This window comes from Hemiscyllium ocellatum, chromosome 17 (assembly GCF_020745735.1).
Source record: "Hemiscyllium ocellatum isolate sHemOce1 chromosome 17, sHemOce1.pat.X.cur, whole genome shotgun sequence".
Classification (NCBI taxonomy): domain Eukaryota; kingdom Metazoa; phylum Chordata; class Chondrichthyes; order Orectolobiformes; family Hemiscylliidae; genus Hemiscyllium; species Hemiscyllium ocellatum.
Window position 1 is genome coordinate 11,614,111 of NC_083417.1, and position 14,838 is coordinate 11,628,948.

The 14,838-nt window shown below is 41.1% G+C and overlaps 1 protein-coding gene across 1 annotated transcript in view; it reads right to left on the reverse strand.

The window, feature by feature from the left end:
- Positions 1-14,838, reverse strand: part of adamts18 (ADAM metallopeptidase with thrombospondin type 1 motif, 18) — a 263,407-nt gene that overhangs the window by 119,100 nt on the left and 129,469 nt on the right. The window contains exons 11-12 of the mRNA XM_060838319.1: positions 5,779-5,874; positions 3,660-3,808 (exon numbers count right to left, since the gene is read on the reverse strand). Coding sequence (XP_060694302.1) covers positions 3,660-3,808; positions 5,779-5,874 — 245 coding nt within the window. The remainder of the gene's footprint in view (positions 1-3,659; positions 3,809-5,778; positions 5,875-14,838) is intronic.

Consider the following 14,838-nt stretch of genomic DNA (forward strand, 5'->3'; position numbering starts at 1 on the left):
GATGGAGAGGTGTAGCCTAGACAGCTGAAGGTATCGTCAACAACAGGTGATTTAAATCAGGGATGCTGAAGGTGTCGATTTGGTTAAGCTAGCTATCTTGGAGGATTGTGGAGCTGGAGGAGAGCACAGAGATAGGGAGGAGCCAGACCTTGAAGAGTCATAGAGATATACAGCATGGAAACAGACTCTTCGGTCTGACTCGATGAGAAAGGCAAAATCTGGAAAATTAATCTAAATTGCAAGACAAGGAAACAAAATCCTAGAAATGAGGAATCAATATTTGTAAAGGATGGAGCAGAGCTGGGAATCAATTAAAGACATCTTAGCAGCTGCAGTGGGAGGGCATTTAGGTTATTCTAGATGGGTGAGGTATGTAAACTGACAGGCTGCCTTCATTCTAATTCCCCAGAATAGGTGACAAGGAGGGACAGGTGCAGTTATTAAGAGTTAACCAAGACTTTAACCAAGTTTCATTATGAACCCGAGGAGCAACTTCTAGGCTCACAACATGCAACAAGTGGCAGCCACAATTTCCTTAAAGGATGCAGTATCACAGAAGTCAAAAAACAATTCGTTATGATTGAAAACAATAAATGATGGAGCTTATAGTGAGTTACTCAACATTCATGGGGGGGGGAGAGAGAGAGAGAGAGAGAGAAAGAGAGAGAAAGAAATAAAGAAAGAACAAGCTAAGTTTTTGAGACTAGATGACTCTTTATCAGAGGGGACAGCATTTACGCTGTATTTCGGTGAGTAGGGGGTGCTGTGCTGGTGGTGGTGTAAGCTGCTGGCAGAGAAATATGTTGATTTATGATTGTTTAGACTTATATCTCTCTTGCTGTCAACAAGAACATATGAAATAATATGTAAACACACCTCTGTTGTTTCAGATTCCTTCTCCTTTTTGTTGTTTCATTACACTCCTGAATGCCCACTAGTAAGTCTTACTCGTTAGGCTCATGATTTGGAGATGCCGGTGTTGGACTGGGGTGTACGAAGTTAAAAATCACACAACACCAGGTTATAGTCCAACAGGTTCATCTGGGAGCACTAGCTTTTGAAGTGCTGCTCCTTCATCAGTTGGTTGTGGAGTATAAGATCATAAGACACAGAATTTATAGCAAAAGTTTCCAGTGTGATGTTTCAGTTGCATTTTTAATGAGCAGAAGGTGTTGTTGATCTGTGTCTATGAAAGAGTTATTTGTAGCTGAGTAAGTCTAATCTCAGTTGTATGATGATTTGAGTGAGAGGTTGTCAGATTTTTAAGAATTGAAATTAAAGCACAGTTAAACTAAGCCCTATAGAACTGATAGGGAAGGAAATGCTCTCTGGTGTACGTAGCATAAATGAGTGTTGTTAGGATTCAGGGAATTAGGTTTTATCAGGTATTTACAAATCTTTAAACATGCTTATCTGGAAATAGTACAGTTTATTCTATTTTACATTCACATTTTCTGTACGGAACTTTTGTTCCTTGTTAAAAAACAAATCTGCAGCATTACCTGTGTTTTTTCTACGAGAAATCACCTCATTAAAATCAAAATGCACAAGCAATGCAAAAGTCAGATTTAAATCTGGATAAGGTTTGTCCAGCAATATCATCAGCTGGGATCATAGAAAATGCTATAACTATGGGCCTACTCATACAATATCAACAAGCTTGCACCTACCCATTCTTCCGGTCAAGTCTTTTCCATTACAATCACTACATCAACATTTATATTCTTGTTATTCCTTCATGGAATGTGGGCATTGCTGGTGAAGCCAGCATTTATTGGTGTCCCTAATTGCCAAGAGGTCATTTACAATCAACTACATTGCTGTAGATCTGGAGTCATGTGTAGGAGCATTAGCAAACTAGATAGCCTTCTCCTCAGTCAGCAACATTTTCCTGGTTATCACCTTAATTCCAGATTTATTCCACTCCCTCTCACTCAAATTGAATTCAAATTCCACCATCTGCCACAGCAGGATTTGAACCCAGGTCCCAGAACATTTCCTAGGTCTCTGGATTAATAGTCTAGCAATAACACTGCCATGTCATCGCCCTTCCCCATTGTATCCACTTGCCATGATGAAGTTTGACTCTCCTTCCAATGGAGATGCTGCAGTGTCACCAATAGCTGGCAACTGCAATTATAATGTCACACTTTTCATTAGATAGTTTCTATCATAAATGTGGACTTGGTCATTTATAATGGGAGTAAAAACATGCAAAATGTTTGATGAGAAGAAAGTTAAAAATCACACAACACCAGGTTATAGTCCAACAGGTTTAACTGGAAACACACTAGCCTATAGCCTTGTGTGCTTCTAATTAAACCTGTTGGACTATAACCTGGTGTTGAGTGATTTTTAACTTTCTACACCCTAGTCCAACACTGGCATCTTCAAATCATGATGAGAAGAAGAAGGACTCAATCACTTCCATATATATGTTGGTCCAAAAATCCCCAGATTCCAACACTTTGTCACTGGAAGATAACACTTGGTTTTAGCTACCAACTGGCGGGCTCAACAAGCGTATATAACATACTCAAGATTATGGGTCATAGGATATGTTTGCAAAGATTTATATAAAGCCTTTCACAACTTCAGGGTGTTACAGGCAATAAGGTGCCTTCTTTAATAAAAACATACTGTTGTAATACACAAACAGTGACAGTCAAATTAAGTACGCACAAATAGAGATTAACCAGTTATTTGAGTTTAGCGGTGATGGCTAATGGATACATACTGACCTGGAAAATGGAGAAGAACAATCATAATCTTCTTTGTGACAGTGTCCTTTTACATCTCTGTAAGAGGACGGGCTGGGCCGCTGGACAACATCTATTTGGAAAGACAGCACCTCCAACAGTACAGCACTCCCTCAAGTACAGCATGAAGCTTGAGCCTGTCTCATGCACTCAAGTCTCAGGAGCAAGAATTCAAGCCTTTGTTAACCTGGCTCTGGGAGTATTAGCCAGTGATAGTATCACATTGCAGATTGCCACTTCATTCTATCCTGTAACTGCAGAGGTTGGTGATGTTTTTAATAATTGTATTATACAATTGCTCTGTATGGATGAATAATTGCCCAGGGAACACTATAGTTTGCAAAATCACCAGAAATTATATCTGTAAACTTTCCAAGGGTGTGGCTCCCCGACCCCCCCTATGATTTCTCAAAGAATTTCTGTACTTCTGCCAGTTTGACATCTTTACTTTTCTTTTTAATTAAATCAGATACTCTTCAACTTTGGCATCAAAGTTGGCTTTTCTATGTTCACTGATTAATGTTTACATGAAAACACATGCACACACATATGCACACACCCTAAATACTTGAATACAGACTCAATTGGCACAGAGTCTCAGTGCCAATGTTGTGTCCTCTCAAATGTTTACCAGTGAATAAAAATGCAATGATAAATGATGAGTGGTTGCAATGCAGTAAATCTTGGAAGCCTATTTCTACTGTAAAACAGGCAGAATAAGCACTGCTATGATTGGATGGATCACAGTAACAATAGTGAGGGTGGTGGAAACAGACATGACACTAATTGGTGTTTATCAACAAAATACACCCATTCCTAACATAAGTGACAGATGGGATATAAACTATTCTCTCTGAGGAAGCAGCTGGGCTAGAAGGTGATTGTGCCAATTTTCCTTACTTTGGGCTGTTGCAGTGTCTCTCCCTGTAGTTAACTCCACCATCGCAGGTCCGGGAGCATTCCGACCACTCTGACCAGCTGGACCACTGACCGTTAATGGGCTTGGGGCCATCGTCTCCATATTTCAAGCACTGACCTCGCCGACACCACTGCAATGATAAAGAAGTTGTAAGTGTGAGCCTATGACCACTTGTCAACACTAACCTTACGCAAACCCCTGGCAAATGCAAAACTCCCCGCCAGCAAAGATGTTTTGTGAGGAATCTGGGGCAGCCAGATTCTCTTCCCCAGAGAGTTGTTAACCTGTGGAATTCCCTGCCCAGTGAAGTAGTTGACACTACTTCAGTAAACGTTTTTAAAGCTAAGGTAGATTTTTTTGAACAGTAAAGGAATTAAGCGATACAGTGAGAGTGTGGGTAAGTTGGTCTGAGTCCACAAAAAGATTAGCCGTGATCATATTGAATGGTGGTGCAGGCTCGAAGGGCCAGATGGCCTACTCCTACTCCTAGTTCTTATGCTCTTTTATGTTGCCCAGGCCAGAAACCCAGCAGGTCCTGAAAGCGCAGGAGTCAAGATTGAAAGGTGATGTCACTCAGGATGTACCCTTGTACCTGCCACCACCCAGCACTCCTCCCATTCCCCCCAACCCCAAACCCTCACCCCAGTCCCATGAATCAGCTCATGGTAAAGCCACCTGAATATATGCCGTGTGTCTCACTGACCCACCCTCCTGGTTCGCTTCTGCCTTCAGTCACACCACAGGAATGGAAAAAAACAGGGAAAGGCGCATGTGCAATGGCATTAGGTAACATTTGTCTTAATAACAGACAGCAAGGATACTGAGCACCCTCTTGCTTCCTGCGGACCAGTACTTTAGTTCAAAAGCCAGACTGTGCAGCTGAGCTGGAGACGGCAACTCACATGGACATTTTCCTTTGCAGCTGAGATTCTGCTCCACCATTTCTAACTTGCACTAAGAGGATTAACACTTGACATAATAAGAGGGCATTAACTGATTGATACCAGCTGAGATGATCGGATTGGCACTGACCAGGGATGTTTATTCTCAACTTGAGACTCCCTTTAGCACCAGATTATAATCATGTGATGAATTCTGCAGTCCATGTGTTGGGGAAGATAGAGATAGCGTATAATTAGCATCAAGATCAGGAGGCTGGCAAGGTGCCTACATTCATTCTGTGCTGTGAGTTGTGAGGAGTATTGCACCATGCAAGTTATCATTTAATGCTGCCTCCCATCCTACACCTGCACACTCTATAAAGAACATTGAAAGCACTGGGCTATAATCTCACTGATGAATTCAAATGTTGGGACAAGCCTGAAGGGGGAATCATCTAAACAATGGAATAATAATATGTTTTTTTTATCTCTTAAACAGATACTTATATAGGTCTCAATTTTCTTCTCTTCTCTCCTGAAGGCACTGACTCATGCTGGAATCTGGCCAATGAGCTGTTAAACTAAGGTGAGATCTTGGCCCACACCATAAGGCACAATAGAACCCACCTGTCACCTGGCATGCACAGCTGGTGCTCTCCAATATATAGCCAAGGTACAACTGAAGCCGGCTGGAGATCAGTCAACTCAACAGAGAGGTGAGGAAGAACTTGCCCGGTCTGTAACATAACAGGGTGGGGGGTAAATTAAGCCACTGGGGCATCAAGGCATAACACTGAAGACGATGAGGAATATGTGAAATGTTTCATTAGGTTACTGCTCTGCTACCTCAGCTAAGGATGTCATGACAGACACCAAAAGGCAGGAAAGTGAAATGGAGGATGATCAGATCAGCCATGGTCTCACTGAATGGTGGAGCAGACTTTATGGGCTGAACAGTCTGCTTCTGCTCCCAAGTCTTATGAACTTAATGCCCTCCATCAGAGTGAAGCGTAACCCAGATTTGATGACCAGATGCTGGTGGGGCAGACTATGCCAACTGACGCCCATGGAGAAAGTGAGGACTGTAGATGCTGGAGGTCAGAGTCGAGAATGTGATGCTGAAAAAGCGCAGCAGGTCAGACAGCATCCGAGGAGCAGGAGAATCGACATTTCAGGCATAAGCCCTTCATCAGGAGCCTGATGCCCATGGACCACTTACCTTGTTAGGTCCACAAACTGTACCCTCTGCAGCTGGCATAAACTTTGTTTCACATCTGTGCCCACTCTTATGGCACCAAAGTGCTTTGCAAATGTCCTGTGACGAGATACAAAATTAAAATCCGTGTCAGAAAAATGGCCCTCCTACAGAAGAACTGTAGACATTCCCTCCCTCCCACCACATGACCACCACCAACTCAGGCAATCTTCATCACCCAGTCTTAAAATGGTTAAATATTTAAAAATGCAATTTGCTGTAAATTGAAAAGTTTAATATACAAGGCTACTTGATGGGTAGCAAGCTATTCACATCAGTCAGACATAGCCCAACTATTCATTAAAGAAACAATATCACAAAACTCTGTCAGTTTGGCTCGGTTGATAGAATTCCGAATACCAAGTCTGAGGAATATGAGTTTAAGTCCCACTGCAGCTTGCGACATTTCAGGTGGTTGCTGTACTGTTTGAGGGGCCAACCGTTGTTCTGTTTGTGGTTCACATGACCATTGAATCATTCTCTCTCTCAGTTTTGACTACCCACCTCAATTCATACCAGCAAGAACACAATATGAACTAGACACTTTTAAAGTAATTCTCTCAATGTGACGTGCTCCGAGGATTATGATAACACTGACATTAGACACAAGTTTTTTTTTAATATATCTCTGTTCTGCACATTATTGATGACTGAAAATTGAAAAAAAGTGGTGTTACAAAAGAAGTACCTTTATTAAAATGTTGCCCAAATTAACTGATCCAAGATCACTCAATTACCACTTGGATGGAAATATATTGCTCCAAAATTCTACAAGGGGAAATCTCCTCTTTAAATCAGCCTATATTAATTCAGTGGCATTCATATCACAATTTATGAAAGGTGCCCCTCAGTGGAGAATTCAAAATATAGGATCAAGACCCTAATCCTAATTGTCTCCACTCGCAAACTTTGGAATTTATACACAACCATCAAATGAAGATGGGATCAAAAGCAGTGTTGAGTCACAAGTAGAAGTACTATAATAAGCCTTGAGTGTCTTTGGGCTGTAATGGTGAGGAAATCCTCCAAATCTACCACTCTTGGCAATTATGTAGCAACCCTAAAACTACCTGGTGCCATTGCTGTGTCAGGACCAAGCATTTCACAATACACCAGAGTGTTACCAATACCACGAAATGCACAAGCAATTGTTGGGTTCATGAAAGTCAGCAGGAGAGGAAATTGGCAAGGAAAGAGATGAAACAGCAATGTGATGAGGCAAAACCGCTGGTTCCTATGGAATCACATTCTAGAATCACTTAATACCCACCAGAATTTGGAGATTAAATTGACAAAAAAGGAAAACAATTGTAATCACTAGTTTATCTTCCAGTGTCATGATTCAGCCATCACATCCTTACATGAAGCACAAGGACAAATCAATGATTTCTGTGCACTCTGAAAAATCAGCTTTTTTTTGTCAACTCACAAGTGACACTTATGGCAATAATATTGTTAAACATCAGGTCTCTGAGTGAACAGTGTTCTGAATTTGACTGGAAGTTTATTGAAAGTGCTCTGCACAAGATATGATTCGGTTAACCCTGTGTTCCAAGGACATCAATAAACAAATATACTGATTCAAGCTGGGCTTTTTATCTACTTCAAATCATCTAAGGGCTGACTGGAGAGATTTTATGTTCTAGTTAGGCTTTTTATCCAAATCGATCATTTAAGTGCACAGAAAGAGACCATTCATCCACTGAGTCTGTCCTGGTTCCTGCAAAAAGCAATCACTCCATCACTCTTTCACCATCAACTACTTATCCAATACAAAATTGAAATGATATCTACTACCCTGCCAGCAAGTACTTTCCCATCGTTTCTTTCTTTATTCTTCATTTGGCCCACTGAGTCCACACCAACCCTCTGAAGAGCTGCCCAACTAGACCCACCTCCCTACCTTATCCCCACATTTCCCATGGCTAATGCACTTAACCTACACATTTCTGGACACTATGGACAATTTAGCATGGCCAATCCACCTAACCTGCAGATCTTTGGACTAGTTCAGTTCAGTTCTGAAAAAGATTCATTCTGGACTTGAAATATTATTTCTGGATGTAGGAGTGCTCACTGAGCTGGAAGGTGCATTTTTGGACGTTTCATCACCATACTAGGTAACATTTTCAGTGAGCCTCCGAATGAATGGTGTAGCCCGCTTTCCATTTATATGTTTGAGTTTCCTTGGGTTGGTGGTATAATTTCCTGTGGTGACATCATTTCCAATGGTGATGTCATTTCCTGTTCTTTTTCTTAGGGGGTGGTAAATGGGATCCAAGTCAATGTGTTTGTTGATAGAGTTCCGGTTGGAATGCCATGCTTTCTGAGAATTCCTAGAAGCATGGCATTCAAACCAGAACTCAATCAACAAACAGATTGACCTGGATCCCATTTACCTCCACTGAGAAAAAGAACAGGAAATGATGCCACCACAGGAAATTACATCACCAACCCAAGGAAACTCAAATATATAAATAGAAAGCAGGCGACACCATCAGTGCTTATTCGGAGGCTCATTGAAGATGTTACATAAAATGGTGATGAAACGTCTGAAAATGAACCTTCTAGCTCAGCGAGCAAACCTACATCCAGAACCTCATCCTGAGCTACAAATCTTCTCAAAACTCACTAATTCTGTTTCTTGCTACCAATGCTACCTGAAGGACTGGGTTTCTCCAGAAATTTCTATTCGTTTAAAATAAAAATAAGGATCATACAAGCCTAACTTTTATAGACTTAACCAACATAACATGCCATCTTCAAAGTTCCAACAGTTATTCTAGACAGCCACTTGGGTAATGCAAAGGTAAGTTTATGATTTGTCACGGACAAAATGGAGGACTTCCTGGCTTTCATGGCCTGATAAACAACACTCTTCTCTTGACATACTTTCCCAAGTAAAGCCCAGACTATTTTCTTTATATTATGGAGCACCTGCTCTGATCATGGCCTCACTAATCCCCTTACCAACACCTTCAGTTAGACTGTGTCTATTTAGGCTTTTAAATGGCCCTTTTATTGCCCTAATTCTGGTTTCTTGGTATTATGGGTGCTGTGACCTCCACTTAGTTACTGCTACTATTCTGGTTTATAAGGGTGTTGCCAGGACTCAAGGGTCTGAGTTACAGAGAGAGTTTGGACAAGCTACGACATTTTTCTTTAGAGTGTAGGAAACTGAGGAGAGATCTTATAGAAGTATACAAGATCACGAGACGCATGGATAGGGTGAATGCACTCAGTCTTTTTCCCAGGGTTGAGGAATCACACACTAGAGGGCATCAGTTTAAGGTGAGACAGGAAAGAGTAAAAGGGAACCTGAGGGGTAATCTTTTTACACAAAGGGTGGAACACATGTGGAATGAGCTGCCAGCAGAAATAGTTGAGTTGGGTACATTAACAACATTTAAAAGGCATTTGGACAAATACACGGAAAAGGAAAGGATTAGAAAGATATGGCCAAGTGCAGGGAAATGGGGTTGACATGGACAGACATTTTGGTTGGTATGGACCAGTTTGGGCCAAAGGATCTGTCTCTGTGCTGCAAGACTCTATAACTCCACTATAGCTGCAGCTTATGGTGTCTGCTCGCTCTGGCTTGAATGCTTATTCTGTGTGTAGTCCTTTTCCAATTCTAACTTTTTCAGCCCATTTTGCACTATTTTAACTTAGAACATAGAACAATATAATGCAGGACAGGCCTTTCAGCTCTCAATGTTGCGTCAACCTGTGAAATAATTTAAGCTCATCCTCCTACACTATCTCAACATCATCCATGTGCTTATCCAAGGATTGTTTAAATCTCCCTGATGTGGCTGAGTTGACTACATTGGCAGGCAGGACACTCCTGCTGCCTGAACTGCTGTGCTCTTCCAGCACCGCTAATCCAGAATCTGGTTTCCAGCATCTGCAGTCATTGTTTTTACCCATTCCACATCCTTACTGCTCTTTGAGTAAAGAACCTGCCTCTGACATCTGTCTTAAATCTATCACCCCTCAATTTGTAGTTATGTCCCCTCGTACACGCTGACATCATCATCCCAGGAAAAAGACTTTCACTGTCTACCCTATCTAATCCTCTGATCATCTTGTACGTCTCCATCAAATCCCCTCTTAGCCTTCTTCTTTCCAACAAGAACAGACCCAAGTCTCATAAGACCCAATCTTTCCTCATAAGACCTTTAGACCAGGCTCTAGACCAGGCAAAATTCTGGTAAATCTCCTCTGCACTTTATCCAATGCTTCCACATCCTTCCTGTAATGGGGCGACCAGAACTGTACACAATATTCCAAGTGCAGCCACACTAGCATTTTGTATAGTTGCAGCATGGCAGTATGGCTCTGGACCTCAATCCCTCTACCAATAAAACCTGACACACCATATGCTTTCTTAGCAGCACTATCCACCTGGGTGGCAACTCTCAGGGATCTATGTACAAGGACTCCAAGTTCCTTCTACACATTGACACTACCAAAAATCTTTTCATTGACCCAGTATTCTGCCTCCCTGTTATTCTTTCCAAAGAGAATCACCTCACATTTATTTGCATTAACTTCATTTGCCACCTCTCAGCCCAATTCTGCAGTTTATCCAAGTCCTCCTGCAACTTGCAACATTCTTCCAAACTGTCCACCACTCCACTGACTTTAGTGTTGTCTGCAAACTTACTAACCCATCCACCTTTGCCTGCATACAAGTCATTTATAAAAATGACAAACAGCAGTGGTTCCAAAACAGATCCTTGTGGCTCACCACTAGTAACCAGACTCTCGGCTGAATATTTTCCATCAATCATCATTTGCTGCCAGTTCCTAATCCAAACTGCTAAATCATCTTCAATCCCATGCCTCTGCATTTTCTCCAACGGCCTACCATGTAGAACCTTATCAAAGGCTTTACTGAAGTCCAAGTATACCACCGAAACGTCAATTCTCCTGCTCCTCGGATGCTGCCTGGCCTGCTGTGTTTTTCCAGCACCACATTTTTCAACTCTGGTACTCCAGCATCTGTAGTCCTCACTTTCTCCAAGTATACCATGTCAACTGTCCTACCCTCATCCACATGCTTGGTCACATCCACATTCTCAAAGAATTCAGTGAGGTTTGTTAGACATGACTTGCCCTTGACAAAACCATCTGACTATCTGCAATCAAATTGTTGTTTGCTAGATGATTACAAATCCTATCTCTCATAGTCCTTTCCAAAAATTTTCCTGCAACAGATGTAAGGCTCACTGGTGTATAATTACCTGGGTCATCTCTACTGCCCTTCTTGAACAATCATGATTTGGAGATTCCGGGGTTGGATTGGGGTGTACAAAGTTAAAACTCACACAACACCAGGTTATAGTCCAACAGGTTTAATTGGAAGCACACTAGCTTTCAGAGCGTTGCTCCACTATTACCTAATGAAGGAGCAATACTCCGAAAGCTAGTGTGCTTCCAATTAAACCTGTTGGACTATAACCTGGTGTTATGTGATTTTTAACTTCTTGAACAAGGGCACAACATTTACAATCCTCCAGTTCTCTGGTACTAACCTGTAAACAATGATGGCTCAAAGATCAAAGCCAAAGGCTCCAGCACCTCCTCCCTAGCTTCCCAGAGAATCCTCGGATAAATCCCAGGGGACTTGTCTGCTTTCACTCCACCTAGAATTGACAACACCTCTTCCTTACTAACCTTGATCCTTTCTAGTTTAATATCTCGTATCTCATTCTTTTCCTCTACAATATTCTTCTTTTCCAGAGTGAAAACTGATGAGAAATATTCATTTAGCATGTCTCCACAGGGTCCACACACATCTTCCCACTTCTGTCTTTGACTGGCCCTATTCCTATCCTCGTCATCCTTTTATTCCTCACATACCTATATAACGTTGACATGTTCTCCTTGCCCAACAGTCATTTCTAACTTTACTCATAGTGTCCCATGTCTTTCTGTTTTCCAGTTGAATGGCCTATTCCTGCTCTGATTTGCTACATTCCAATGTTATCTGCATTGAATTTCATTTGCCATTTCTGCTGAGTTCACCAGATCGTTTATGTTTTGCCGATGCCTGTCACTACTTCATCACTGTTTAATACATTTTGAATTTTAAGTGGTCTTCATATAAAAATCAGAATGAGAAGATGACACAGCGACAGTCATGTGACCACTATCAATTGTCCTAAAAGTCCACCCAGTTCACTCAAGAGATCCTCACATAGACTGGCCCATGTAACTCCCTGACCCACAGCAATATGGCTGACCCTTAACTGCTCTCTGGGCAATTAGGGGTTGGGAATAAAATAAAGGCCTAGATAACAATACCAATGATAAAATAAATAAAGTCTTTAAGTTTGGAAATCATACCTTGTTTACTCAAGTTCAGGCTAATAATTTTTTTTAAAATTAATACAAGTATGTTGGACAGAAATAAAGTCGATGTGATGCACTTAAAAAAACAGCAAATAAGAAAGGAGAAAATGCAGGTTAAACAGGAATTAACTTCTTTCTTTAATTTAAAGTACTTAGCTAAAATAGCAGTTTAATATTTCAGGAAAAAATTCACTCGCGGCAGTATGAACACTATTAGTAATATTGGTGTATGTTGCAGGGAAAATTAAATCTCCCACATCTCCCAGATGGTTAAAGGTCAACAAATTATGACATGGTATCTCTCAATAATCCCTTTCAGATTAAATTCTGAAAATCATGCCCGGAATCTTTTCACATATACTTTTGAAGTATAATAGCTATATACAAACAACAACAACGTAGTGTATAAACTCACATTATGAGAGTCAGTGACTGGGACAAGTACAGTAAAAATACTCTCCCTTATCGAAATCATTCTCAACTGCACTCAATACTCTATATCAAGTCAAGCTACATTATGAGTGAGATTACTTGTCTAAGCAAAGATGACTTATTTTTACAGTTCTTCTAGTGTAAAAATAACAAAGAACTGCAGATGCTTGAATTCAGGAACAAAACTAAAAGTTTCTGGGAAATCTCAGCAAGTCTGACAGCACCTGTGGAGAGAAAGCAGAGTTAACAATTCGAGTCCAGTGGTATTTAGAGCTCAAGTTCTGAAGAAGAGTCTTAACTCTGCTTTATCTCCACTTTTCTAGTGTAGTCTGTGGTGACCACGTAATCCACGGTCATTTGTTGTAAAAATCTAACTGGATCCCTCGTGTCCTTTAGAGAAGGCAATCTGTCATTTTTACCTGGTCTGCCCTATGCGTGATTCCAGACCCACAGCCAATGTGGTTGAATTCTGACTGTTGGCTGAGGGATGGGCAATAAATGCAAGCCTAACCAATGGCTCTCATAACCCACGAACTAATAACAAAATAACAATTACACAGTGTCCTGCCTGCCTTCTCATGTAGATATAAAAGTTGACATGGCAGTGTTTTGAAAATGAACAGGGAAGCTTCTCCTTCATCTGGCTAATAGCTATGCAACCAACATTAATGTGGGATCTTCCTGTCCTAACAGATTGCCATATCCACTTGCTTCACAACAATGACTGCAGTCGAACAAGCACTTCACTGGTGCTGAAGTACTTCGGAATTGTCTAAGGTCACTAAAGTCATATAATAATTACAAGCAAATCCTTTGTTTTCTTCCTTTTGGTCAGAGAAAGGGTCTGGCAGTGTCTTGCTTTTGTATTTACAAACCTAACCCTCTTATTAAAGTAAAGAAAATCAATCTGTTCACAACCTTTGGATAAAGCGAGGCTTTTGAAAAGTTCCAAAGTTGGATCCAAACCAAAGCTGGCAGTAGGCCAGGTCTGGCAGTGTTCCTCATTAAAGCTGGCAACAATGGCACGGTTTGAAAAATCATTCTTTCAAAGTCTATCTCAATGAGCAATCAGTGCTAAAAGAAAGATCCATTCAATTCACGGTGTGAAACCCGTATGCTTGCACTGCTCATTAAACTCAGTGTAGTCATATGACATTACTGGAACCTAATCATCTGTAAGCTGCTTGAAGCGCTGTTAAAGCAGGAAAAAAAGGCTGACTCGGCATTTCAGTCGGCCACACAATAATACAAGGTTCCTTTGTACCTTGCATGGAAACACAAAGGGTTCCGGAGAGACATCTCAAACACCTTGACGATATTTACTGGAGCTAACACATATTCAAACATTGGCTCAAGGTGCGGCCCCTGCTGCTAATCAAGTAGATCACGAGCTTGGAACCCTCTCCAGTGCCTTGGCTGACATTACAATGCAGATCTAAGGGAGTTGGACTTTGCAAGAGGTGCTAACTTTTGAGTAAGACTTCAGCCTGATACTCAATCACCTTCCACACCGATTAATATAAAGTAACTTTGCAGCAAATTCACTGGGTTTGGAAGAACCTCAAGGCCCTGGAGAAACCCTATGATGATACAACTGCTTAATGCAACTTAATGTTAACCTGTTCATCTATCATTGCCACATTCAGCATTAATGTATTATAAATAATGTTAAGTTGAAGTCCAAGTCTAATGACTGTAACTTATCCTCAATCAGTCTGCCTTAAACTCAAACTGCACTGTAAAAGATTGTCCAATTCTTGCTGCTCAAGTAATACTTCCAAAAAGATTGCCTTCCTTACAGGAGTAACTGCACTTCAAACGTTCTTCATTCGCTGCACAACATTTGAGTCATAGAGATGTACAATATGGAAACAGACCTTTCGGTCCCTTTTTGTCTATGCCAACCAGAAATCCTAATTTAATCTAGTCCCATTTGCCCATATCCCTCTAACCCTTCCTATTCATATACTTGTCCAGCTGCCTTTAAATGCTGTAATTATGCCAGCCTCCACTGCTTCATCTGGCAGCCCATTCCATACACACAACATGCTCTGTATGAAAAAGTTGACCCTTAGGTCCCTTTTAAATTTTCCCCCTCTCACCCTAAACCTATGTCCTCTAGTTTAGGATTCCCCCAACCCAAAAGAAATTGCCTATTTACCCTATCCATGCCCCTCATGATTTTATAAACTTCTATAAGGTTACCCCCAGCCTACGGGAAAATACCTCCAG